This window comes from Varanus komodoensis, unplaced genomic scaffold (genome assembly GCF_004798865.1).
Source record: "Varanus komodoensis strain SLA01 unplaced genomic scaffold, ASM479886v1 scaffold74, whole genome shotgun sequence".
Lineage (NCBI taxonomy): Eukaryota > Metazoa > Chordata > Lepidosauria > Squamata > Varanidae > Varanus > Varanus komodoensis.
The window spans coordinates 1,234,504-1,262,429 of NW_025336401.1; the positions used below are offsets into that span (position 1 = coordinate 1,234,504).

Here is a 27,926-nt window from a genome sequence, read left to right on the forward strand (position 1 = left end):
GCCCCTGCCGCCGCCGCCGCCGCCGCCGCCCGCGCTGCTCGAGGGCGCTCTGCGTTGCGTCAGCCGCGCCAGGCAGCGGCTCAACAGGTGCGGCTTGGCTCTCCGCGAGCGGCCGCCGCTTGCGCTTCCTCCCGCCTCGTCCGCACGTGGACCGCGGGAGACCAGCTCTGCCCGCGCCTAGAGGCACTTTTCTTGGCGGGGCCCCTCCCGGAGCGGGTTCGGCCCGGAAACCGCTGCTGGCTCCGACCGCATCCTCCTCGGCCGCAGGTAGAGAAGGGTGGCTGGGCTCACCTGCCCCAGGCAAGCCCCGGACAGGTCGCTGCCCTGTGTGCTCTGGTGCGGGGGGGTGGGGGTGGGGAGGGGGTTGGTTGCATCATGCCTCGCCTGCAGCTGCAAGAGGGGCTCTGGTCTCCTCCCCCCGCCCACCTGCTTACCTGCCTGCTGCATCTTGGCCTGTGGTGGGGACGGCGCTTCCTTCCCGCCACTCTCTGTCCAGCATCTATTTCGCCCCTTCGTACAGGCTGGTAAGGCAGGTTCCATTTGACAGCTGTCTGCACTGGAACGCTCTGTAGGTTGTACCAGGTAAGAAGTAACTTCGGGTAGAAATTGTGTATTCCTGGAAGCATCAGCTGAGGTTGTAATTTATAGCAGAACTTGCTCACAGTTTTTGACATGCTGAACAATGAACAGATGTGATCTTACTAATGGGCATTAATATGTTTGTGATAGTTTACTGCAAGCCTTAACCTCCCTCAGTGCCTGAAAAGCTGCTTTTCTCTGGGTTCTTGCAATTTCTCACCCCTCCTCTGGCTTGTCTTGCTTTCCTCAGTGTATTTCCTTGCTAAAGTGTTCTCCGAACTGCTGAAGAATGTTGAAGTCACTCTCTTGAAACCTCCTTTGCACCCATATGTCACTGCCAGGTATTATGTGTGCCTGCATTTCACTTCAGACATGCATTTTCTGCTTTAAAATGTGGAAACTCGCCCAGTGCTCATTTTGACAGAATATAGGTAAGGTCTAGTCCACTAACCAGAGTGACTGCAGGCAAAAAAGGTAACTCTCCCCCAAGAGGACTGCAGTTCCCAGGATCCCCTGCCAGCCTGGCCAATGGGCAAGAATGCTGGGAATTGAAGTCCTCAACATCTGGAGCTCCACTGCCTGCCCACTCTTGGATTGGAGGACCCGACAGTGTCCTCCTGCAAGTGGGAGCTGGGCAGGTCTCAGGGAAGGAAGCCGTTGTCTCCCGCCGGGGCTGCCACTTGCCCGTCGCGCCAGAATGCAGTCTTCTCTGGGACTACCTCGCCTGCCTATCTGTTGTGCTGCCGGCTGCCGCCTGCCGCCTGGCGCCATTGCCATCTCTGTGGGTGGATCTCCATTCCCTGTTGCCCAGGCTAGTGTGGCCACTTGCCAAGCTGCCTGGGGTGGGAGGCAGCTCGACCTCTGGACTGATGCACGGGTGACGTGAAATTCCCCCTCCTCCAGTCCGAGTCAGTGCCTTTGAGCCGGGACCGGCCGGCTTCTAGGAAATTTCTCGGGCACGTTCTCGCTTCAGTCGCAAGCTGAGCACAAAAGACTGGGGCGCCACCCAGCGCGGCCCTCGGCTCGGCCCTGCATTTCCGATGGCATCTGTTGCGGAGTTCGGTCCGCCAGGCGCGGAGGAGTCATTGCGCTCTCTCCAGCCCCCCGGGTGGCTCCTGCGCCACCCCACAGGTCACGCCCCATGCAAAGAACAGCCTGCAAGGAAGCTGGCCGCAATGGGTGTGGGGACAGGTGGGAAGAACTGGCATGCTTCCCCTCGGGGGCGCCTGGCCGAGGAGGCAGCTGCTGGCCTGGTGCCCGGTCCGGGTTCAAGGCTTCCAGGAAGCCCTGGGTCCCAAGCGCACTGGCAGGCGACGGCTCCGCAGTCCCGCTGCAGCCCCTCCTTGCTCTGCGCGGGGCGTGGCTGCTCTTCCTGATGGGAAGTGCCTGCCCAGCTTTGCAGTTCCTGAGGTGCTACGGGAACGGGATGTGGAACAGAACAAGGGCCTCCCGGTGGCTCAGTGGGGCGCTGGAATAGGCTTAACGAGATCTTGGGATCCCACCTGCTCCGTTTTCCTGCTATTGTGACCTGTGGTCCCTCAGGAATCTTTGAGTCCAGAGATGGGGCAAGCCGTTGGCCCTCAGCACATCTTTAGGGAGGCTGAAGAGAGCTGAACGGCTGATGGGGCAGGCGAAAAGCACAATCGGCAAGCAAGTGAACCCCTGGCTTGCTTCGCCGCGCACGTCCACCTCTCCACGTGTTGTGCGGCATTGCAGTGGGCGCCACAGAAGCCCCTGGCGAGTGCGCAAGGCCAGCTGGGAGCAGTGCCCTCCAGCGCTCCCTGGACTCTCTGTGCTGGGAGCCGGAGCACGACGGGGCTGCTTCACAAGCGTGCGAACACCCGTGTTGGATCAGCCTGGAGGGGGCCCATCCAGGCCAGCATTTTGTCCCCATGGCGGCCAGCCGGTTGGATGGGGTGCGGCGGCAGCTGGGTTCTAGTGTTAACCGGAGAGGGTGAGAGAGCCTGTCCCACTTTCCTCTCCGGACCTAATTTTGTACACTCCGATCATGTCTCCCCTCATTTGAATCCAGACCAAGGCAGCTTCCCACTGACAGTATTTCATGCAGTATAAAAAGAGCCCTGAGGCGGGACCAAGTCACACGGCAGCTACCCAGCTGCCCGCTGGGAGCCTACACGCAAGGGGGGGCAGCAACCGCTGCCTGCTCAAGTTCCCCCACAGTGGACCGAGGTACACAGGCCCCCCGATATATTGGAGGTGGCACACAGCCAGTCGGATCAGCAGCCACCGGGGGCCTCATCTTCCACAAGTTTGCCCAACCTGCTTTTAAGGTGCTGAAATTCGTGGCCAGCACAGCATGCTTTATGGAAGCAAATTCCATGGTTTACCTCTGTGCTGTGTGATCTCACAGTTTCCGCTCTCCCTAGAACTGTCGTCGGCTTTAGTAGCTGATAGTAATTGGGCAGAACCTCTAGAATATGGCCAGGCATTGCCTCCCCAGTTTTTCCCTCGGATCCATTCGCCTTTGACGGAACCCAAGAATGCTTTTCCTACTGGCATGTTTTTCACTCCAGTGGCAAACACTGGTTTGGAGCTCTTCCCCAGCTGGAGGATGGAAGCCTGTGGCAGTGGTCACACAAACAGCTACTTGAGCTGAAGGAAACCCTTGAATGCGCTTGAGCTACGCTGATTGTGGCTCAAAATGGTGCTCGGTTCCTTCGGCCTGAATGGAACCAGGTGTGCGCAGTGTGTGGAGAGCGAACTGCATCATCTGCCAGGTTTTCAATTGCTTGTATGATGAAAGGGAAGCCTGCACAGAGGATGTTGCTCCTCTTCTTCCTGGTGAGAAGATGGGGGGCGGGTTCAGATCTTTTCTGTGACACTCTCATTTCATGTCCTTCTGGCGCAGTTGACTTTCAAGCAGGCCTCATTAGCACTGCATTGTAGATTAGCTCCTCCAAATTCTCCCAGCTATGTGGCTGTTCCGAAATGCCTCAAAGCTGCCGGAGAGTCAATTACAGTTTCGGAATGGGTGACTGCCGGGTGGGACGTCTTTTCTAGAAGTGCTTTCACTGGCTTCCAAAGAAAACCTCTTCTTGATTTTGATGTTAATTTCTATGCACCGTCAACAACAAGGGGAAGTGAGTACAGTTGCAGTGTTGGGGCTTCCTGGTCTGAGCCTCAGCCGGGGTGGGGTGGGGTGGGGGGCTATATATAATGGGAGCAGGGGTAGTGCTGCAGGGAGGTTCTGGACACAGGAAATGGGCTGGAGATATGCAAATGCAGTTAAAGGAGGTAAAGCCTGCCGTTACTTTAGATAGAGGCTTTGTTTGAAGAGGGGGCACAAGGTCTATAAAGCATTTCAGTCTAGGATTCTGGTTTTGCTCAACTGGTGTTCTGATCCTCCCGATTTCTCAGACTAGTAGCAAGGGGAATGCACTTTTATGAACAGGATAGTGGGAGTGGTGGAGGGCAATAGAACAGTTGGCAGTTGGGACCCATCAAGCCCAACTCCACTTCCTTGCGTGGTCACCTACCTGGCTGCACCTTCTCTAGGCTAAGGTGGACCAGCCAACATAACTTTATTTGTCGTGATCCATCTGCTGAAGCCAAAACCATGTTTCATTCCATGCCCACGGCAGTGCCTGTTTGTTGTCCTACCTGTATTCTGGTGACACAGAAATTTCCTGTGTCACCACAGGGCCAATCCTGTTCAATCTTTTCATAAATGACATGGAAGAAGGGCTGAACAGTCTGCTGATCAAATTTGCAGACGACATTAAACTGGAGCAGTGGCCACAACTGAGGAGCAGGTACTCCGGATCCAAAAGGATCTGGACAGACTATGGAAGTGGGCAGGAGACAACAGGATGGCGTTCAGTGTGGAGAAGTGCAAGGTCTTGCACTTGGGGCATAGGAATGGGGGTCATAAGGACAGGTTAGGGGACAAGTAGCTGGAGAGCAGCACTTGTGAAAGGGACCTCGGGGTGCTCGTTGACTGCAGGCTAAACATGAGTCAGCAGTGTGATGCGGTGGTCAAGAGGGCGAACACCACACTTGGTTGCATAGCCAGAAGTGTGGCTTCCAGGTTGAGAGAGGTATTACTACCACTCTATACGACTCTGGTGCTCCCGCAACTGGAGTATTGTGCTCAGTTTTGGGCCCCTCATTACAGGAAGGATATAGCCAGGTTGGAGTCAGTGCAGCGTAGGGCCACAAGGTTGGTGGCTGGTTTGCAGGGGATGCCGTATGAGGCGAGACTGAGGGAACGGGGTCTTTTCAGCCTGGAGGAGACTCAGGGGGGATCTGTTGGCAACATACAGGTGTGTGAGGGGGTGCCACACGGAGGTGGGTAGAGACCAGGGATCAGCAACCTTTAACACTCAAAGAGCCATTTGGACCTGTTTCCCACACAAAAGAAAACACCGGGAGCCGCAAAACCCTTTTGACATCTAAAATGAAGATAACACTGCATATATCATTTTTTACCTTAATGCTATGTATATCTTCATTATGATTTAGCTGCAGCTCTTGTTTAGTCACTAAAAACTGTTATTTTTAATCTTACATTATAAACTAGTAGAACTCCTTTCATATATTTTGAATAGGAGAGCAGCTTTCTGAAGAGTCAAAGTCAGTGCTAAAGGGCTCCATGCATTAAACAGCAAACCCCATAAGTTCGTCAGCAGTAAAAGCAAATGAATCTACCCACGTACCATTACACGTTTGGTTTTCTTCAGAAACTGTTCTTCGATTTATCCAAGCGCTGTGCCACCGCCGGCCGTGGATTGGCAGCGGCTGTGACACGAGCGACGGAGCCGCAGCAGAGGCATTCAAGAGCCACATGCAGCTCTGGAGCCACGGGTTGCCGACCCCTGGCAGAGACCTGTTCTCCCCGTCAGAGCAGGGCAGGACGCGCTCCAAGGGAGCGAAACTCAGGGAACCCAGGTTCCAACTGGATGCCAGGAAGCACTTCCTGACAGTCAGGACCCCGAGGGTGTGCAATGGGCTTCCATGGGAGGAGGTTGAGGCCCCACCAGTGAGGTTGTTCAAGGATAGGCTGGACATGCACATGGTGGGCATGTCGTGAGCGGAGCCGGCTGGAGCCGGGGTCAGACTAGATGGCCTGGGAGACCCCTTCTGACTCGCTCTGTTTCTGTTTCCTGTGCCCCCTGATGATTCTCATCCCCCATGTTTTTAGGACTGCTGCACTCTGGAACATGGTAAGCATGCCATTCCCCCTCCCCACATACGTGCGAGAGCAACCCTTCACTTGCAAGGCAAAGACAGGGGGTTGGCTGGTGCCTACACGGGAGAGGCAGCAGATGGAGGAGGTGTGGCTTTTCCCCTTCACTGAGCGGCTGATGCCGTCAGCTGCCTCGCTTCTGCTCCTTGTAACGGTTCAGGACTTTTGCCCTCGTCAATTCATGCTCAGATGGCTCTTGCTCGCTACCCATCCCTTAACCAGAGCAAAGCGTCACTGTTTGTTCTTGCCTGGAATGTGGACTGGCAGGGTGGTGCCCCATCATGGCAGCTCTCTCTCTCACATCAGTTCTTGCGTGATTTTCCCCTGATGTTTCCAGAAAATGTGCAGCAGTTGGAAGGGCCTGGTGCCACGGTGTGGCAAAAGCTGCTGTTCCGTCTCAGTGTCTGTAGCTGTTTGCTACCACATTTTGGCCACAATCCACCCCTTTTATGGCTTTCAGCTGATAGGGGGGCAGAGGCGAGGCTCTGTCTGGCCAGAGAACAGAGATTTTTAGACAGAGCCTGAATGGCTTACCTATCAGGGAACTGTCGTAGTGGATTTCCAGAGTTGTTGGGCAACATGTGAGGCCCCTTCCCATCCGTGATTCTATGAGCTGACGCGGGAGGGTGAAATGGACGGCCACTGGGACATCCTGGAGGCATGAGCTTCTTTTGAAACAGGCCTCTGGTGGCCCTTTTCCTCCAGTTAGCTCTCCTTTCTTCTGACGGTGCGCATCATTTTCTAATAAGTTACGCCTCATGAACAACTGCAGTCATAAGAAGGCACCTTTCCGTGTCTCTTTCTCCCTGTTGGGACTCATAATGAGCATAGCAGGTGGTGAAGTTCTCTTGGGCTTGGCTTTTACCGTTTTCTTTGTTGAGTGGCTTAATTTAATGGAAAAAAACAAATGAGAAAAGTAGTTTTAAAGAACCCATCTCCTGAATGTTGAAATTTATTAAAACACCTTTGACAGAGTTCTGTGTTTTCTCAAAAGGTGTAGATTTGATTGTACAACTCTGTTGCCCAACACTCATCTTGTTTTCCTGAACTCCTGACCAAGCAGGAACTATTCAGGCACTGGCTCAACCACTGCACGCTTTTCCTTTGTGTTGGGCCTCTAATCTAGGTCCAGCTTGACTTCCAAGGTATTTAGGCCACAAAATCCAGTAAGATCCAAGTGTTTCCTCTCCCTGATCCTTTCACTCCGTTACCCACAAGACACCATTTCACAGCTGAGTGGGTGGGTGGTGCTTGTTCTTCAGAGCTTAGTCTAGCCTTGGCTTAACGTCCACAGCTGCTTAAGTCTGGCTTCACACATACTGGGACTGGACCAAGGATTAATCTGCAGATGACCAACCATTTTCCTCCTTACATTATGAGTCTGTATCCAAAGAGCCCTGCTGGATTGGGCTTGCAGATCCACTGAGTGCACCATCCCCAAACAGAAGGTGAATGGTTCCCAGTAGCTAGAAGAGATAAGAAGGCCTCCTTAAATGAACAGTGTAAAGAAATAGAAGGAAAGACCAGAGATCTCTTCAAGAACATTGGAGATATGAAGGGAACGTTTCATGGCAAGGATGGGCATGATAAAGGACCAAAATGGCAGGGACCTAACAAAGGCAGAAGAGATTAAGAAGAGGTGGCCAGATTACATAGAAGAACTATACAAGAAAGAGCTTAACACCTGATAGCTACGATGGGGTGGTCACTGACCTCGAGCCAGACATCCTGGAATGTGAAGTCAAATGGGCCTTAGGAAGTCTGAGCAACAGCAAAGCTAGTGGAGGTGACAGTATTCCAGCTGAGCTATTCAAAATCCTAAAAGACGATGCAGTAAAAGTGCTACACTCAATATGCCAGCAAATTTGGAAAACTCAGCAGTGGCCACAAAATTGGAAAAGGTCAGTTTACATTCCAATTGCAAAGAAGGGCAATGCCAAAGAATGTTCAAACTACCGCACTATTGCACTTATTTCACGTGCTAGTAAAGTTATGCTCAAAATCCTACATGCTAGGCTCCAGCAGTATGTGGACCAAGAACTACCAGAAGTACAGGCAGGATTTCGAAGAGGGAGAGGAACTAGAGATCAGATTGGAGAGCCAGTGTGGCGTAGTGGTTAAGAGCATGGGACTGGGACTCAGAGGATCTGGGTTCTAGTCCCTGCTCAGCCATGGAGCCAACTGGGCAACTTTGGGCCAGTCACAGACTCTCAGCCCAACCTACCTCACTGTGTTGTTGTTGTGGAGATAAGATGGAGGAGGAGAATGATGTAAGCTGCCTTGAGCCCTTGGTAGGAAAAAGGCAGGATATAAATCACAATATAAATAAATAGATAAATAAATTGCCAACATACGCTGGATCATGGAGAAAGCAAGGGAGTTCCAGAAAAGCATCTACTTCTGCGTCATTGACTATGCTGAAGCCTTTGAGTGCATGGATCACAAGAATTGTGGCAAGTTCTTAAAGAGATGGGAGTACCAGACTATCTTATTTCTCTCTTGAGGAACCTATATTCGGGTCAAGAAGCAACAGTGAGAACTGGACATGGAACCACTGATTGGTTCAAAATTGGGAAAGAAGTTCGGCAAGGCTGTATACTGTCAGCCTGCCTATTTAACTTATATGCAGAGCACATCATGTGAAAGGCTGGGCTAGACGGATCACAAGTTGGAATTAAAATTGCCAGGAGGAATATCAACTATCTCAGATATGCATATGATACCACTAATGGCAGAAAGTGAAGAGGAACTAAAGAGCCTCTTGATGCGGGTGAAGGAGGAGAGCACAAAAGTTGGCTTGAAATGCAACATTAAGAAAACTAAGATCATGGCATCCGGTCCTATCACATCCTGGCAAATAGATGGAGAAGAAATGGAGGTAGTGACAGATTTTATTTTCCTGGGCTACAATATCACTGCAGACAGTGACTGCAGCCAAGAAATGAAAAGATGCTAGCTCCTTCGAAGGAAAGCTATGGCAAATCTAGACAGCATACTAAAAAGCAGAGACATCATCCAGTGGACAAAAGTTCGTATAGTCAAGGCTATGGTTTCCCCAGTTGCAACGTATGGCTGTGAAAGCTGGACCATAAGGAAGGCTGAGCACCGAAGGATTGAGGCCTTTGAATTGTGGTGCTGGAGGAGATTCCTGTGAGTCCCCTGGACCACAAGGTGATCAAACCGGTCAGTCCTAGAGGAGATCAACCCTGACTGCTCTTTAGAAGGCCAGATACTGAAGATGAAACTCAGATCCTTTGGCCACCTAATGAGAAGGAAGGACTCACTGGAGAAGAGCCTAATGCTGGGAACAATAGATAGCAAAAGAAGAAGGGGACGGCAGAGGATGAGGTGGCTGGATGGGGTCACTGAAGCGGTTGGTCGGTGGGAGCTTAAGTGGACTCTGAGGGATGGTGGAGGCCAGAAGAGCCTGGAGGAATGTTGTCCATGGGGTTGCGATGGGCTGGGCACAACTTCACATATTACATAGGAAGGCATACTGTTTCTGCCCTGGAGGAGCCCTTTCTATGCAGGATATGTACTGAGAAATACAAGACTTTTAAAATAGAATTTATAGCATTTATAACTTTTCAAAGAGTGATTTTGCTGGATGAGTGGTTAGTGTCTGGTCTGTATGTTTCTGGGCTTTTTGAAGAGCCCTGGTCTTAAGTGACTTGCTGTGTTTATATTCCTGTGGGCAGTGGCTTTGCTTTCTGGCTACAGAACAGATCTAAGCTTGTTCTGGAATACTTTAATACTGGAGGATATGCTTGAAGTTCAACAAGAAGGGAAATCCTAGCCTTCTGCAGAGACCCAGGTTAAGGAAGCATTTAAGGCTGATTCTCACGGCAATGACCAGGTTGTTCCTGGTCCAAACTGCAAGGGTGGGCTCATATGGATTGCAGCTCCACCACCTCCTCCCCACTCCCCATACAAATCAAGTTCCTTCCATGCAGAAACTAGCATGCCAAGGGAATTGTTTGGAAGGGTTCAAGAGTCCAGAGTGCCAACTACCCAGAAGCAGCTGGTGCTGGTGCGAATGGGCCTTTGCGGTTGCTTTCTTAGAGACCAGCAGGGCGGCCTGAAGTTGGCCAGAGAACAGAAAGCTGATCGTGCCAGGAGGTGGAGGACGAGCGCCTGTCTCCTGCCAGTCACAGTCCTGCTCCTCGCTTGCTCCGGGCTCCCCCCTTCTCCACAGTAACCTAGGCTACGCCGCGTAGGAGCTGCTGGTGCTGGCTTCCAGGCAGGGCTGAGGCCAGGCAAACCTGACCTCCTCTGGCTCGCTCTCTCGCTGAAGTAAAATTATTATCTATTAATAGGCTCAGAAGGAGATTCAAAGCCACAATTAGCCTCCCTGCTCCAGTGGTAAAATGTGAGTTCAACTGTTCCTTTGGGGAGGAAATGTTTACTTACGTGCTCTGCTAACTCAACTGCTCGCCTCCTCAGTGAGTAACGCCACGTCTGCAAATCGATCGCCGGGAGCAGCTCCTGGATGCCAGCACTGCTCTGCATGCAGCCTCTGGCTCTTCCGCCGGAGCTTCGTTGTGGGAACCCAGGAGCTCTCGGTTTGCTCCGATGGGGAGAGGCTGGCAGAAAATAGTTAATATTCTCCATTTTCTTGAAGAGAGTGATGTGATGGGGAAAGCATACCAGATTTCATTACTAGATGGAAGAACAATGGAGACCAGGCCCATCCTTCTGCAAAGGGAGCGGCAAAGCATGAATGGAGGCAGACGAGTGGCTCGAAGCAGGCGGGTGCAGGGCTGGCCCTGCCTCAGAGCTCCACGGGAATGGCCACACCCCAGAGAGAGCTCCGGGTGGCTCGGCTGCCTCTGGCTTGCCCAGGCTGAATCTTGATTCCAAATGGTCTCTGTGCCCCTCTTGAGGCAGGTCATCTTTGGAAGGTGTGTCTCCATAAAGCAACAGCAAAAAACATTTCAGTGATCAGAAACAGAAAGCTCTGGGGCTCCTGAACTTGTGACCCACTCATTCCCAGAGACTGGTATGGCTGAACTCAGTTCCATCATTCCCTCCCTCAACTCCACCCTTAGAAAAGTCTGGTTCCCAGGCAGGCATCCATAAATGCTTCCAGTCAAGAATCGGCCAGGTGTGCCAAATATGGCATAGGTGCGATGTGATGCCCAGCGAGTCCATTGCATATTGTTGCAGGTTCCTCTTTCTGCAGGGCAGCACTTCCAGCCACTGGATTCAGTTTCCTCTTAACAATCCCAGCTGCTGAGGAGCTTAGTGAGGATGAGCTCCACGAACGTAGCCCCCAGAGCTTTCCACTGTTTGGCAACGGTCCACTTGTACATCCCCAGGAGGAAGGACTGAGAACCGGGCGTGTTCAGCCTCAGGAAGAGAAGACTGGGGGGAGATATAACAGCACTCAGCAAGTACCTGAAAGGCTGCCACAAAGAGGAAGCAGCAGATATCATTCATTCCAGAGTGCAGGACATGGAATAATGGAATTAAGTTAAAAGAAACTAGATTTAGATTAGTCACCAAGAAGAATTTCCCGACTGTCAGAGCAGTACGACAATGGACCCTACTGCCTGGGGAAGTGGTGGGCTCTCCTCGCTGGAGGCATCCAGAGGCACCTGCACGGCCCTCCCAGTGGGATGGTGCGACTTGGTGTCCTGCGAGGGCAGGGGGCTGGACCTGACGGCCTCCTGGGCCCTTCCAGTTCTACTATTCTATGCTCCTATGATTAATGAAGATCACAAGCAAGTTCTGATAAGAGTCTCTATTGAGAGAGTCCTCACAACTTGCCTTCTTTGCTTCTCAGCGTTCTGGGCCCTTGACCCTCTTCAGATCCCCTGCCAATTCCGCAAAGCATCTGTCTTGCTAGCTCTTTCCCATGGCTGCACCAGCTTCTCTGTTTCAGAACTCTTCCTGAAGTCACATTCCCATGTGTACTTTTCCAAGGAACACACCTCACTGCAGTGAACTCACCTTGCCTTCCCCAACCAGGGGTCCTCCAGATGGTTTGGCTATCAGTCCCCATCAGCCCCAGTCAGTGTGGGCATTGGTCATGGATGCTAACAGTAGTGGTGCGAAACACCTGGAGCACACCCTGTTGGGGAAGGCTGGAGGTTGGGGTGATGGAATGCACAGGCTGAAAGTCTATCCGCTCTGGCTTGCTCCAGTTCCTTGGTGCCCCGTTTCATGTCATAGGTGTATAAATGGTTTGTTCCTCCAGCATGTCATGTTCTTCACTAAGCAATGCTTGGTTTCCCCACTGCACTTCCAACTAAACTTAGAAACGTGGCTGCACTTTGGGTTAAGCTTGAAACAATCCCTCTGGGGGTGAAATTAGGGTAGAGCCGAAATGTGCTTTGTCCATTTATTTCATGTATAGAGTGTCTTTCCTCCAAAAAGTCAGGGTGGGCTACACAGCCCCTCTCCCCACTGTTCTGTGCTACTAACCCTGTGAGATGGGAAAGGCTGAGAGGAGGCAACGGGTGCAAGGTCGCCCAGCGGCTTTCTTGGCCAAAGGCGCCTTTGAATCCAGAACTAACCCAGAAAAAGCATTTCAGTGTCACGCAAAGGAAGTTCTAAGCAGGGGCCCTGGTTGCTTTCTGGCTTGCTGAATGTGCCGATCGTTTTCCTTCCCACAAGCAGCGCTATTTTTCAAGAGTTGCTCGTTTCCATTTTGCCCTCTTTCACAGACCCTCCTTCTATTCCCTTTCCTGTTTGTTGGGCTTTCCGGATGGCAGCTTGGCGTGATCCACGGCTGTTGCCTTTGGCACCACAGCCTTCCCCCTGGAAAAAAGTGCCTCTTGAAATGGGGCGATGCCTTGTGAGCTACTCTGGTTATTCAGTTGTGGGGTAGAAATTATTATTATTAGTTAACGTTCCTCCAAGAATGTCCCAGCTCCTTTCTTGTATAGTGACGGTGCTGCCAGGATCACTGGCAGTCCAGCCTGTGTCATGGGCCATGCCGCTTTGGTTTGTATCTCTCAGGACAACATCCAATGATTGGGTCTCTCCAGGGTTGACGCCAACTCAAGCACTGAGACACAGCACCTTTTTGGCCTGTGTAGAAGTTTCCGCTCTCCGTGAGGCGAGCACCCTTGCCCAGTCTGATGGAACCTGCAGGTCCTCAGGCAGGTGGTTCCTGTTTCGCCACCCTGCCTGGCACAATCCTGGTTCGCCCCCACTTGGCAAGCCGCACTTTTTCCTTCTGAGGGCACCAGGCTGCACGGCTTGCCAGTTAGTTTTCTGCTGGTGTCTGAGAATCCGCTTGCTCTCATGTGCACCAAAAGGCCTCCCAAGCCACCTAGCAGGCTTGCTGCCATGACAGCTCTGCTCTGTCCACCACAGTCTGTTCCTGCCAGGGACGCCTGGCCAGCTAACCAGCAGGGCAGTTTCTAAAGCAGTAGATTACCAGGGCCTGAGCACAGCGGGGTTGCCTTTTGTGCTTCTAGAAACAGTGCCGTGTCTCCGACAGCCTGTAACTGCTGAGTGTGGGTGAAGTAGGAGAGGTTACGTAAGGCAAAACAAACTGTCGCAGCTGGCTTTTGTGAGCGGGGTGCTTGTGACTTTTCTACTGTTGCAGTGAAGTGTGTGATCCTTGAGTTTCATGCTAGGTTTGATTGCAGGGAGGCAAGTGGAAGGCAGCGGGAGGAACGGAACTGTTTGTCTTGGGGTCCTCCCTCCCTGAGTCATGGCAGCATCCGGCATTGGCTGTACTGCGCTTTGGTCTGTGGGAAGCAGTGGACTGAAATAGCCAGAGGGCAAAACCTCCTACTTCTGTTTGCACAGATCGTCCCGGGTGCTGTTCCCACGATGGATTTCTGTTCTGCTCTCTCCCTGAAAAGCATATTTTTCCAGAATGCTTGTTCGATTATCTTTTGCTCTAGGAAGAACAGAGGGTCTGCATTCCGTTGGCAGATGGTGTTCATCCCTCACAGTGAGAGTTTTTTCTTCTTGGTCAGGAGCCTGGGGCACTGGCATAAGGCACTGTTCGTTTGATTTCCAGCCTCTGGGTGCATGCTTTCCTGGAATTATAACTCAGTGCTTCTTTGTAATGTTTTGGCTTCCAGTGGAAACTCTGGGAATTTCCCCCAAAGAACCTGTACGTGTATTTTCACATACGCATATGGTGGCTGGAAACTTTGAATCTTCATAGAGCTTCCCTTCCCAAATTGGCTGACATGTTGTGCTTTCACAGTCTCTCCCAAGGGGCAAAAAGGAAAGAAGTTAATGAGGATTAAATCCAATTATTTTAATTGCTAGTTTCTAACTTTAAAATATGATTCTGGGCCCTTTTAATTCAGGGAGTGTGGGCAATTTGTGGTCCTCCAGTAGTTTTGACCTTAGCTAGCAGTTAGCGGTGAGGCATGCTGGAGCTGGGGCCAAAACATCTGCGGGTCTTGTGCACCTCTGGATTCTTTTTGGCGGCACTGCTTCTCTGATGTCTTCTGCTAGCTGCACAACCATTAAGAGCATGGACTATCCTTTTGGGTTACACTGGTAAACCCCCACATTGCAGGGCTTCTTCAGGATGCACAGAAGTGTCTCTGCTGCCAAGCAGCAGACAAAGCGAGGTGGTCATTAATCTCCATAGATCAGCACTGCAGAAAGAGGAAATTGAACGGGGCTTGATTTTGCTCTGCCGTCTGGCAATGCTCTCAATCAATTTGATGGACTGACTGCCGGATGGCACCAGAATCAGTTCCTGAAGACAAAGCAGATAACAAAAGGCTTCCGTAGTTGTGCAGCTGGAGGCCCACGTAGAGCAAAGGAGGGCGGCATCTCCTCGCCCCTTAGCAGGAGCGTCCCGCGTGTCCTGGCTCCCCTGCCCGCCAGCCAGGCTTGTCCCGGGAAGCAGTGTGAGGGGCTCAAGCAGGCCAGTGTCCTCCTTTTTCCAGCCTTCTTTTCTGGCTTTCGACATCAGGTGGTTTCCAGGCGCCATAGTAAGCAGGTCCCTCCCTCCCTCTTTCTCCTTTCTTCCGTCCTTCCGTCCTGGTTTTTGTATGCCATCCCAATTACTAAAAAAGTCGCTGGGCGGCTTACAGAGATTCTTTGAATTCTTTCCCTCGTCTTTTGGTTTAAATCATCATCATCGTCATCATCTTTGGGTTCCTGCGCACTTTAGGGCTCACCCGAGTGTTTCTCAAGTGGACTGGTCCCGTGCCGGTCCCGCCAGCACGCGGTCCACTGAGCTCCCTTCGAGCGCGCAGCTGAGGGCTGGCTGCCGTCGGTGCGCTGCAGCTCCCCTCCACACCCCGGCTGCTCCACCGCATGCACCTGCCTTCCTCTGTGCCAGCCAGCCGGCATTCTGCGTCCCCTGAACATGCTCAGGCCTCACTAGTCTCTTCTGGAGGACTTTCTGTGTACGGTGGGTATTCTGGCGCTCGGTCCTTGCTACAGTCATTCTGAGTTCACCATTAACGGGTGAGGGTAGCTCTCCCTTCCATCCCTGCAGACATTTTAAAACCACTCATCAGGAGAAACTGGGAAACAGCAATGTGGTGTTGTCTACATTTTTTATCGCTACATGTTCTCATCCCTTTCTTCAGCTGCTGTGCTCCATGCAGGCTACCACTCACTCGGCAGATTCCTCTCTTGGTTCATCAGCATTTCATGCCAGTGAGTTACTACTGGGCTATTTGTGAGGAGCTCCCCTTACGAGACGGTTTTCATACCCCTTCACACTGCAGGAGCATTTTTTGCTACTTGAGCGCTCTCGCTTGTGTGTAGGGGATGCAGTTCTGGATAAATTCACATGAATGCAGGAAACTAAACTGGGGAGTGCATGTACATGAATGAGATGGAGGAAAAGACGTTCTCACTGCTGAAAGCAGAAGTTACTATCTCCCAGTTGAAATTCCTGCCATTGGGAGATACTAAGGCAGTGCAGTAGTTAAGAGTGTGGAACTGGGACTCAGGAGGTCCAGGTTCTGGTCCCCACCTGTTCATAGAGTTCGCTGCGTGCCTTTGGATCAGTTGCTTATTCATAGCTTAACGTCCCTTACAGGGTTGTTATGGGGGGCAGGGGGGAAATGGACCACAGGAACATGTACATCACCTTGGAGGAAAAGGCAGGTGATGAATGCAACAAATACATCCATAAAAAAGAGTAATGCTTTGATGATCCTACAGATGTTACTTTCATTTATTTAAAAATTGTTATGTTGCCTTTAAGGGGTAAAACACTATTTGTTGGTATCTTCCAAAGTGAAATACAAATAGTCAAATTACAAGATAAATGAGAACATGGGATTAACTAAAACCTTCTGAGAACAAATAATTCCCAAAAAATCCCACCCTGAAAAATACTAAAAATCAATACACAATGCCAGGTAAAGCCAGCAGAAGCCCACTCCACGTCTCCTTTTAGCCTTCCGGGTTCACTCAGTTGTGCGTATCTGCGATGGGGGTGGGGGGTGGTCCCTGCTGTAAAAGCCCTCCCCCTCGCAGCTACCCATGCAGTTGCGCTTACTGGTGGACGCAAGAGAGGGGCCAGAGATTTCCAACAGTGGAGTTGGGAGGTCGTATTTGTGTCTCGTGAGTCACATGCCGTACCTGGAACCGACCTCAGGGTCTCATCCAGCCTGGCCTGCAGCCGGGTGAGCGAGAGGAAAGCTTGCTCAGTTGTCTTTTAACTAAGACTGGCTTCAAGTTGGTTAATAGCTGATAGTGCCTTCCTGACCTTCTTATCCAATGCACAACTTGTGTAAACAGCATGAACGTTCCCGGATAATCTTTTTGCTAAGCTTCACGGGGACGGGTGGCACGCAGGGATGTAATGTGTAACAGCAACTGGACTCCGCCACTTCTAGCAAACGTTTTCCTTAAATACCTTCATGTTGGAACTGCCACGCTGCTGCAGTCAAAAGCACTCTGTGCAGCCCTTCTGAAATGCAGCCTCTGGTGCCTCGTGAGGAGGGCCTAAGTTTTGTTGTTCATTGCCATGAGGACATTAAGCCAAGCGGTTGTGGCAAATGGACCTTGCAGAACTGCTGCCTGACTGATTTGCTGTGGAAGGAGGCCGGTGGGAATTCCTAACCTTGTGTTTCTTTTATTAAAGAAACAAAAGCTATGTTTTAGGGTAACCCCTCCCCCGAAGTAGCTGGCAACAAAATGTGAATGATAACGAAGTCTCAACAGTGACTATTTCAACCAGGTAGTACGCATTATACACACAACATTGCCCAGCAAGTCTTAATTATAGGTAAAAGCAAGTGAGTTTGTAGGGCCTGCTTGAACACCTGTCAAGATAGGTCATCGAGCAGAACAGAGTTCCTCAAACAGAGGTTAACCACCAAAAAGGCCCTGTTCCTCACAGGTAGTGTGACGTAATTGCTCTTACAGGCAGAGATGAGAAGGGCCTCCAGTACTGATCCCAGAATTCAGGCAGTTTGGGAAGTGCTTCCCAGTGCTCAGGCGGCCATGCTTGACGAGAGGGGACTTAAGAGGTTTCTCAAACTTCTGGAAATGGGGCTGATTGTGCCTGTAGAAGAGCTGCTGTCTGAGCGCTTGCTCCTGCAGCTGTAGATTATGAATAAGCAGGCTTGTGAATTCACAAGGCACTCTTAACCCTCTCCGTAAGAGTTACTGGCCCTGAAAGGCTGAGCCTCCTCACACAGGCAGGAGGGAGTGAATCCTGTCTGCTCCGCTCCAGCCGGCATCCAGGAGTGCCCTGGATTGCGAGTGACACCGGCAAGGCTTCAGGCTGCTGGGCCACATGCTAGCACGGCATGGACTTGGTTCTGCGAGGTCCCCAGAGCTCTGCAAGGCTTCTTGTGGAAGAGCACACGGCCCAGCAAGCCTGGCTTTAATGCTCTCTCTTCCAGATCCTTGGGCGACATTGGGCGTCGCACCACGCTAGCCAAGATGCTGAGCAGAACCATGAGAGACTTCGGCAAGCAGCTGATCCGGCAGCGCACAGTAGACCTGGACACGAACGAGTCACAGTTGGCTCGCTGCCTCTCCACCTTGGACCTGATAGCTCTCGGCGTGGGAAGCACCCTTGGAGCGGGTGTCTATGTTTTGTCTGGTGAGGTGGCCAAGGATCTTGCCGGGCCATCTATTGTGATCTGTTTCTTCATCGCAGCCGTCTCATCGGTGCTGGCCGGCCTGTGCTATGCAGAGTTCGGAGCCCGGGTGCCCAAAGCCGGGTCTGCCTACCTCTACAGCTATGTGACAGTCGGAGAAATCTGGGCCTTCACGACAGGGTGGAACCTCATTCTCTCATACATGATAGGTATGCACTGCTCCCAGACTCCGAATGATCACGTGTAAGAACTCCAGGGCTTGCCTGCGGCATTGCATTAAAGAAACGGGTGCCTGCTCATCTTAGGAGATCAAGCCCCTCCTGAGCTGGATCATCCGGACTAGATTTTTATTTAAACCTATTTGAACAATAGCAGCCAAGCAGCCCAGTCGTGGTTGCATGTTAATTTATGTACAGCTGATGTATTTAAAATACTTTTAGGCTGCTTCTCCCTCTCTGCGGAGAACTGGAAGGCACAAAAAACCCACACTGCTGCAGTGTTATCACATGTCGGGTTGTTTGCTTTTTCTATTGATGAGTCTGTGAAGCAGCTTACAAAGAAAAATGTAAATACTGACCCCTGCCACCACATGCACAAAACAAAGACTGTGAAAAGAAGCTGCCTGGGGCTTTTCAGCAGCAGAGACCAGCACCTTGAACCGTGGCCTCAGAGCCGGCTTTAAACACTAGCAATGCTTCCTCCGCTGACTGGTCCCCATCAACGGTCCCTTGCAGTAGGATGCTGGACTGAGTCTTCTTCTGTGTGGCCTTTGGGGGCAGCTCCATGCATGATGCATTGCAGTCTGGAGGCTACTGGAACACAGAACAGAAGCGGGCTGTGGCACAGATAACAAGGGGGCTTTGCCTTCCTCTGAATCACACACGATTTACTCTGGTATATTCCTCCACAGGCATCCCCTGCAGCTGGTGGGTTGGGAGGGGCACCTCAAATTTGGGGGCTTTGCGGACGTCCACCTCTAGGAACTGGTAGTGACAAAGGCCACTAACCGGGGTTGCTGCAGAAGCATTGGGTGCAAGACTAAGCACCACTTAATACAGGGCTCTCTTTTGGTTGCCAGGAACAGCAAGCGTTGCTCGTGCTTGGAGCTCCACTTTTGACCACATGATTGGCGGCCATATATCCACTTTCTTCCACAATAACACTGCCCTGCATGTGGAAAATGTGCTTGCCAAATATCCCGACTTCTTTGCCCTCTTCTTGGTGTTGCTGCTTACAGGTGAGGTGACAGAGATTTTCCTCCCTCTCTCATAACGCTAGAAGGCAGTGAGCTCATCCTGTGAAGCCGAATGGAAGGAGATTCAAGGCAAACCAAGTGAAGGGGCTCCTCACACAGTGCACAGTTAAACTGCCACCCAAAGACGATGTGATGGCCAGCAACCGACGGGTGAAAAGAGAGTTGGAAAAATGATGGAATCAGGCTACTGGCGGCTGCCGCTTGTGATGGCTGTGCGCACCCGCCAGGATCAGTGGTGCGAAGCTTGTGGGTCCAGTTGCTGGGGAGAAATGGGGAGAGGCCAGTTGAGCTTTTGGCCACGCTTCCCAGATGCGTCTGGCTGCTCACGGCAGGAAACACAATGCTGGACGACGTAACCCTTTGAGCTGGTCCAGCAGGGCTTAAATTCTTACGACTACTTGCTGTTAAAAGCTCAGGGAAACTGGACAGATTGAGCCTGGTCTGTGAAAAACAGAAAGGGAGGTGCTGCATGGATCTCCCTGCAAAAGGAGTTCGCAGCTGAGGTGCCACCACTACGAAGGCTGCATGTCAAAGAAGAATCAAATGGGAGGGCTTGGAAGGAGAAGTTGGTAGGAAGGGCAAACGGAGCCCTGTACTGCCACTGTTTATTGGGCTTTGTAGGTAACTAAGCCAGCCAGCTGCCCAGCTGGGAATGCCGGGCAGGCACATCGGGGGGCTTGGAGACAGAGCCTTTCAACAAGCCAGCACTGTCCTCTCTCTTCTGCTGCCCCCTTTCCAGGCTTGCTGTCATTTGGTGTGAGCGAATCTGCGCTGGTGAACAAAATCTTCACAGCCGTCAACTTGCTGGTCCTTGGCTTTGTCATTGTTGCTGGTTGCGTGAAGGGAGACGTCAAGAACTGGAGCTTGTCAGAGGAGGATTTTCAAAACCTCTCACTTGCTTCTCCTGGGAAGGAGTAAGGCGCTCCCCCCCCCCCCCCGGCCTGGCTTGGGCCCCAGACGGAGGCAGCGGCCAAATCATCCCTCGGGTTTAACGCCTGGCGGCCCGGTTCCTGCCGTGGGTTTTCATGTGATGCTGTGCAGCGCAGCAAGTGGGGCTGGGAAAAACGTGGCGCACGGTGGGGAGCAGGCCGTGAGGGGGGAAGCTGGAGAGCCTTGCAGGACTGCTGTGAGGCCGGGCCGGCTAGCTGGGGCGTGGGATGGAGAGCAGGCTTTGCTCTCTTGACCGGTCTTTCTTTTCCAGAACGGGCAAGTTTGGCAGTGGAGGCTTTTCCCCATTTGGCTTCCAAGGGATCCTCTCTGGGGCTGCCACATGCTTTTATGCCTTTGTTGGGTTTGACTGCATTGCGACAACAGGTAAAGCAGCCGCGTTTGAGGGGCGGTGGTGATGGGCGTCGGATAACAACACCATTTTTGTGGCTCTGTACTCCACACAGCGGGAGTCGTTGCACAGCTGATTTGCCGTTAACGGAAGCGTCCTGCTCGGAACACACACACAATAGTTCCCCTGCATTCTGCACCGGCATACTTTGTCCACTAGGGGGTGCCACAAAAGGGCCACCTTGTTGCTCAGGAGCATGCCAACTGCAATGCGGAAGGACCTCGAAACCAAGTCCGATGAGGAATGGTTGGAAAAGCTGGGTGATTTGGCGTGAAGTAGAGAAGACAGAGGGGAGAGCAGAACAGGAGTCTTTGAACACCCGAGAACCCGACACACAGAAGCCAGAGCAGCAGCCTTTCTTCTGTGCCTCCCGTGGAGAGGACTAGGACCAGGCAGTGGCAGCGGCAGGGGCAGGGAAGCAGACTTCGGGCGAAGCTTCCTAGCCGGGATCGCTGTACGGGCATGGGGGCGTTCCAGACAGACTGCGGCAGGCAGCGGGGGGTCCTCCTCCTCTGAAGGGGGTCAAGCAAGGGCTGCACAACTTTCTGTCTCCTATATATTGAGGAGGGTGAGAGAGCATCCAGTTCCTTCCAAGATTCATTCTGCTCAGGAAGGGGAAATATTACATAACTGCCTTGCCTGGAGGCCTGCTTGGCATGGCAGGAGTCCCATACGTAGGGATGGTCTCCGTCTGAATGGAAAGATCCACGGTAAAGGAACACCTGCGTAGCGCACATTCACACTAACATTCAAGTCGCGTTTTCCGGCACGTATTGCCCTGGCTTGCAATGGCTTGGGGCTGGTTCTAAAAGCCCCCTGTTGGGAGAGGCAGGGAGGGAGGGTCCCCCTGGACCGTCACCTTGGTCACTCTGCACCCCCTGTGCTTTCTGCAGGTGAGGAGGCCCGGAACCCTCAGCGCTCGATTCCCATCGGCATCATCGTCTCCCTGCTCATCTGCTTTGTGGCCTACTTCGGGGTTTCTGCTTCCTTGACCCTGATGGTGCCTTACTTCCTGGTGGATGACGAGAGTCCGCTCCCCGCTGCCTTCAAGGCGGTGGGTTGGGAACCTGCCCGCTATGTTGTGGCCATAGGCTCACTCTGTGCCCTCTCCACCAGGTAAGGGATGGGAAAGGAAACAGACGTGATGTGGACCTGCCTTTGGGCGTGGATTTACTGCCATTGTCCTCTTGCTTGGGTTATTTTCTGGAGGAAGAGCTCGTCCTCCCAACACTGTCTCAAAGCAGCTGACACATTTCTTTTAAGATGCCAGGAAAACTGGCAGTCCGTGAAAACTGCTCAAAGCAACAAATGCAAACCCGATATCAAGTCAGCATCTAACAGGAAGGAAGGCTAAGTGTCGTCGGACAATTCAATGCCCTGAGAAACCCAGAAACGGCAGTCTTCCCTAGCACCTGCACACAAGCGGTTTGCGTGTCTTTGCTCCCCTGCTTCATCCAACTGCAGCCATTGCTGTCAAATTCAGGATTCTGCAGGGAAAGAGGCACCTTTTCTGCACGTGTGGTTTCCCATTGGAACTGTGAAGCAGAGTGTGAGGGAGAAGCCACCTCTGCCTTCCTTGCTTATCCAAATGAATTGGCTCCTGATGGGTGTTTGGTGATCTGTTAGGGATGTGAATGCCCTCCGCCCCTCCGCGGAACTGCTGGGGCATCAGCAGCATCTTTGGTAGCAGGGGAGAGGTAGATGCGCAATGCAGAGCAAGGTTTCAAGAGGCTCTGGGGCCAAGCCCAGATGCTGCTCGGGGCTGCGCGTCTGCTGGGGGCTGTCCCAGAAAGACTTTGTGCCCGGTTGCTGCCCAACTAATCGCTAAAGATGGGGGCAGCCAGCGAAGGGCCTCTGGAGAAGGCTTCCACAGAGGTGTGGGTCTGCCTGAGAGGGCCGTTCCCCAGCTGCAGCCTAGAAATGTCGCAAGGAGAGCCTGACGGGGAGGTGCGGCAGCTGCACTGGCTGCTGCTTGCATGTGCAGCCACAGAAGAGGTCATCGCACACTCAGCCCGAGGGTCAACCTGCTGATGGCCCCTTCCTGCAAACGTTTTCAGACATACCCTAGTTGATTTCACGTCTCTTTCTGGCCGCTGCAGCTTGCTTGGATCCATGTTCCCGATGCCTCGAGTGATCTACGCCATGGCTGAAGATGGGCTGCTCTTCAGGTTTCTCTATCGTGTGCACAGCCGGACCAAAACTCCCTTGGTGGCCACCATTGTCTCAGGCATCATTGCCGGTATGCCCGGTCTCCCCCGCTCCTGGTGGTTCCTTCCGAGCTACTTGGGGCTCATGCCCTTCCCTCTCTGTTGCAGCCTTGATGGCATTTCTCTTTGAGCTGGAGGACCTGGTTAACCTCATGTCCATCGGCACTCTGTTGGCATACTCCCTGGTGGCCGTGTCGGTGCTCATCCTCAGGTGGGTGCCTCTTGGGATGCCCGGCTCGCCGCAAGGTCTTCCCAAAGCCCTGTCTGAGCCTCGTACCACTCTGGCCCATGGCGGTCTCTGCCTGCACTGGGCTGCTGGGTGCTGCAGCCACGGTCCCGTTTTAAATTGTCTGGGTCTTCTGGCAGGTATCAGCCTGAGGTGTTCACAGCCCCCAAAGACTTGGAAATGCTTGAAGTGAATGGAAGCGAAGAAGAGAAGGTGATAATGAATCCCTCAACTGGCGAGAGCCAAACTGTGCTCGAGGAGAAGTTCAGCTGGAAGAGACTGGTTTGGCCTTCTGGGAATGCCCCAAGTTGTGTCTCAGGGCGCATTGTCTACATCAGTAGCACAGTCCTCTGTAAGTGGCTGTGGAGATGGGTGTCATGGCCTGCTGGGGATGCAGAACCTGTGTGCACCTCAGGAGTAGTGTGGGAGACAAGGCTAGAAATCAGTCTTTCCCACCCCAGCACCCTCCACAGATGCGGTTGATCTTGCTGGCTGGGGATGATGGGAACTGTAGTCCAGCAGACCTGGGGAGTGTCTGATGGGAGAAGGCTGCCACGCATTTCCAGTGGAACAGGGAGAGTCCCCACAGCATGGCTGACGGCACTCGGCCTGTTAGGCGTATTGGGCTCCTCTCACTGCCTGGAAAGAGGCTGATTTTCATTCCGAAGGCCAGGAGGAAAGAGTGGGTAGCTCGGTACCAGAGCAGTTTGTGCGTACGTACTCTCTGCATCCAAGGTTTCTGGTTAAGACATTCTCAGCAACTGCCCGGCTGCGTGTGACGCTGCATTTTGCGTTTGCTGTCTTGCAGGTGTGACAACGGCTGTCCTGTGTGGCATCCTGGCCCAGGAAGGGAAAGCGCTCTTGGACAACAGTGTGGGCTGGATTACGGCCTGCGTGCTTCTCCTAGTCGTTTTGCTGGGTGCCACTGCTGTCATCTGGAGGCAGCCAGAAAGCAAGACTCACCTTACTTTCAAAGTAAGAATCTTGATCCCAGGGCTCTTTTTGCCTGGGGGAACATGAGCGTTTATGGTAGAATGACGTCACCCCCGTCAGGTAGCTGAACACTGGCCAAAGAACAGTGCCTCTTCCACCACTGCTTTTGGGTGGTTGGACCCAAGGGTGGCACGAGACACATCTTGCTGTCTTCTGTCTCTAAAGCAGTGGTAGGGTCCCCTTCCTTGATGGGCAGTCTCCCTCCGCCTCCACCTAACCCAAGAGTAAGAATGGGAGAAGGGGGGAAATGAATCGGATGCCAAGTTCCTCTTGGGGATCTGGATGACTCTCTGCGCTGGCATGCAGCAGAGGGTTCCCATCTACCCCTGCAAGTGCACGTCTCCACAACCGTACCAAAGAGGAGGATCATGTAGACCACCTTGATCTGCTTGCAAGGAAGCGAGGTGGGATGTTGCCGTTCTGACACGCTGTTATCTCATCTCCAAGTTGTGGCGAGCGTGGGAGTGGATGCTCCCCAGAATGCCCTGTCCTCGGCAGTCTTGCCCAACTGCTGGTGGGCCCCTATTTGGGCTTCCCTCTAGTGATGACGACAAGTGACCAGGTCTGTCCATGGGAGAGACTTCCCATTTCAGGCTGTAATTCCTCAGTGTTCCCACAGTTGGGTTGACCGGCCTTCCCATCTGCTCTTGGGCTAATCTTTCCCACGCCGCCTCCCACTGGGTCTCAGAACCTTGAACTGCAGCTGGGGTCTGAGCCGCTTCAAAAATAGTCTCCTCAAAATCAGAATCTGAGTCATCAGTACAGCCAGCACAGGGAGTCTCCCATGAGTGGCACCTGAAGTTTGACATGGCTCCCACACACGACAGATAACCCATGCCTTGTTTGAGAGCCGACTGTTCTCTAGCCTTCAAACAAACCCCGCTGCCTGAATTTGCATGATGGGGCGAGCCAGGAACCCACCGTGGCAGAAGAACCCGAGATAAATTAAGTTACGGTTGGCTGCCATGACATGCAGACTCAGTGGCCACAGCATGGCGGACTAGATGGGCATTCGGCCTGATGCAGCATCAGGGCCATCTCCTCCTCTTCCTCCTCCTCCTCAGGTGCCTGGGCTGCCACTACTGCCCCTCATCAGCATCTTCGTGAACGTCTATCTCATGATGCAGATGAATGCGGGCACTTGGGCTCGTTTTGCTGTCTGGATGGCCATCGGTAAGAAGCACCACATTCTGCTTGAGAAGAGGCGCTGGGAGCGAGTGTTCCAGCTATGCCATCCCCAACTGGGAATGGCGGGCAGGGGGTGAAGCAGGGGCGTGGGGAGAGAGGGGGGCCGAGGGTGCCGTTGTGACCACGGGGCTCGGTTTTCCTTCTAGGCTTTGCCATCTACTTTGGCTACGGGATCCGGCACAGTGAAGAAGGGCAGGCGGCTCGGCAGTCCCAGTCGGCGGCAAGGAAACCTCTGCAGTGTCCTACCTCTGACCTGAGCCAAGACAGGGCCATCTGAGAGCAGGTGATCTGCTCTCTGTCCCCATCCGGATGGCCCAGGGGCCCGAGCTCTTACTTGCCTCTTACCCCTCCCTACGCCAGGCAAGTGATCACATGATCCCGAGTAGACAGTCTCTATGGCAACTATTGTAAACTTGCGTCAAATGTGCCATCCTGCCATAGAGGCACATAAAACAAACTAGTGGGCAGGAGACGGGGCAGAAGCCAATTCCCCCTTGGCCTTGGGAGAAAGCCAATGCCTGCCAGAGAAGCTGCCACACCCCCTGGTGTCTGTATTTATTCTGTCTGGCCTTATTAACTGGAGATTGCCTTTCCCACGTGTCCCTGTCAGTGTGAGACAGCTGGAGTCCAAGCCCGAATCTCAGTACCTGTAAGCTTTTTGTTCGTATTGTCAAAAATGTTACATGTTTTGTATGATTAGCACACCAAAGGATTTTAAAAAAAGGTTTTTATATGTTCAACTTGTGGCCGCCATTTCATGCCAGTTTGCTTTGCGATGTGCTTGGTGGCCATTCTTGTGGGTGAGCTTGTGGACCTGTCCCCGTGAAGTGGTACAATTATATTCAGGCTGCTCATGAACCCCCCTTTCACAGCTCAGTTCCCTGAGAAGCAGAGGCAGAAGCTCCTCAAAAGCTCGCTTGCCCCGAGTGCCACCGTAGCTCTTGAAGGATCCATGGGAGACTGCTTGAGCCCCCAAAATCTCCCCTCCCTCAAGCAGGCTTTTCTTAATTAGAGCCCCCCCCCCCCCACGGCCAATCACAACAATCATTAAAAACAAGGCCGGCTGTGCTCAGTACTCTGTCCTGCTGTGGAGCCTTCCAGAGGTGGCCAACTTGTGGCCCTCCAGGTGTCCTATCCTCCTCCTTCCATCAGCCTTTACCGTTGCCTGTGCTGGTTAATGCTGTTGGGCCTTGTGGCTCCCCAGCCATTTTCACCCACCGACTGCCCAGGCCTGTCCTAAATGAGGACGTGTGGTATGGGGCTGAGCTCCTTGCTTGCTTGAAATCTGGTAGACAATTAGGCGGGCCTTCAGCCTGTTTCAGGAATCAAGAGTGGCGCTGCGAGCATATCACCTTGTGCTCAAGCAGCACACAGCACCCATTACTAGCAGCCACACTGGCACAGTCTAACAACTGGAGTACCGTAATTTCTCTACCCTTGCCTCGGCTTCTCACATAAAACCAAACAGTTTGGCACTTACTGTAGGACATCCTTTAGCACTAGAGGTGGATCAGAGAGGTAGCAAGGTATGACGGAGTTATCTCCAGCAATCAGCTAGCTGGATTGGCCAATGAGCTACCCTAAAACCCCATGTTGAGGCAGCAATAGCATGCTGTCAGTATGGTCATCGGAGTGATGGGAGGCAGCGGATGAGAACCAGGCCTTAGCTGGACATTCCCACCTCTTTCAAAAGCTGTAGCTACACAGAGGGTGTACGTTGCACAATGGACAGAAATGGAAATTCATGCTAGTCCTAGAGGTTTGTATCTCTAAAGGAGCGTCCCTTGGTATATTTGATCTGGGTAGTGGGGCTGGAACCAGAGGGTGGCAGAACAGATTGCAAAATAAGCTAACAACTAGCCACTGGCTCCAGGCTGGGAGAGTGGAGACTTTAAAGGCAAACAACACCCTCCAATTGTAAGTAAGACATAGTAAGCTCATTTTAATTTAGTCCATTATGTTTAGTGACTTCCTGGGTTTGCTCTGTTTTAATTCTTCCCAAATCTGTGAAGACCAAATGATGGGTGAATAACAAACTGACAGCAAATTTACGTCACAGTATTAGGCAAACACTCTTCTTTCAAAATGTGGCAACTCTCCAAGATCTGGGTCAACCTGGTGGTTCTTGCCCCTTTGGAGCAAAGGCAGTCGCTTTCCTATATTTTGACTGGGAAAATCATCCCGAGTGCCCGAAAGGAAGCTCGCCAGTGACTTCACTCATGTGCCAGTGTGCACACACACTCCAAAAAACATGCATAGGACCAGACTCTCTAAGACTGAATCGGTGCCAAACTGCCAAACTCCATTATACAGAAACCTTTTGAAATTTGCTCTCAGAGCTCTGATCTAGGCCTTCAGCTCATTTGACCCAAGCGAGTCCAAAAGCTACACTTTAAACCAGAGGAAATAGGTAGGCAGCGGGCCTGAAAGCCATGCAAACACTGTGTGTATGCTTGATGTTTCCTTCTTGTGATGGAGGACTACTCCTTGGAATTCAACCCAGTTAATATTACTGCAGTTCAACAGTTAATTGCCCATGGCAGCTTATTGTCTTACCAGATCCTCACTGTTTTTGCTCTGAATGCCGACACATGAATAAGCGTCATGTAACTTGAATGTGACATCTTACTACAATTGTTGGACCAAATAAAAAAACTGTCGCACTATCACGTGTGTTGTGGTTTGTCAGACAGTGGCAGTGCACAGTCCTGACCACCTGCACCAAAAGCTGGGGCAGCAGGGGCCTTTTCACCCATGGCTGACTAGATCCTACAATCCACCCCTCAAACCATACAAACCAGAGTTGCTGAAGGAAGGAATAAATATATGGAAGAGAATCTGTTCTCAGTTTATTCAAGGCCAACACAGGCCCAGTGTGGTGTCATGGTTAAGAGTGTTTGTGAGGAGAAGTGGCCCCTCCAGCATCCGAGG

The 27,926-nt window shown here is 52.3% G+C and overlaps 1 protein-coding gene across 1 annotated transcript; it reads left to right on the forward strand.

The window, feature by feature from the left end:
- The first annotated feature begins 196 nt into the window (after nt 1-196).
- SLC7A3 (solute carrier family 7 member 3) lies at nt 197-27,661 on the forward strand. The gene is made up of 12 exons (XM_044452752.1): nt 197-267; nt 17,587-17,996; nt 18,866-19,024; nt 19,782-19,956; nt 20,244-20,356; nt 21,275-21,497; nt 22,481-22,620; nt 22,697-22,799; nt 22,955-23,166; nt 23,623-23,789; nt 24,872-24,980; nt 25,142-27,661. Exons 2-12 carry the CDS (start codon nt 17,627-17,629, stop codon nt 25,270-25,272), a joined length of 1,902 nt encoding a protein of 633 aa, XP_044308687.1. The 5' UTR covers nt 197-267; nt 17,587-17,626; the 3' UTR covers nt 25,273-27,661.
- Nucleotides 27,662-27,926: the final 265 nt, after the last annotated feature.

What these genes read in the sequence shown, in the direction of transcription:
- SLC7A3 (XM_044452752.1), top strand. Translation starts at nt 17,627, where the DNA reads ATGCTGAGCAGAACCATGAGAGACTTCGGCAAGCAGCTGATCCGGCAG. An exon ending in CTTGCTTCTCCTGGGAAGGA is followed by an intron (nt 19,957 to 20,243) that starts GTAAGGCGCTCC and finishes TTTCTTTTCCAG; the next exon opens with AACGGGCAAGTTTGGCAGTG. An exon ending in TGACTGCATTGCGACAACAG is followed by an intron (nt 20,357 to 21,274) that starts GTAAAGCAGCCG and finishes TGCTTTCTGCAG; the next exon opens with GTGAGGAGGCCCGGAACCCT.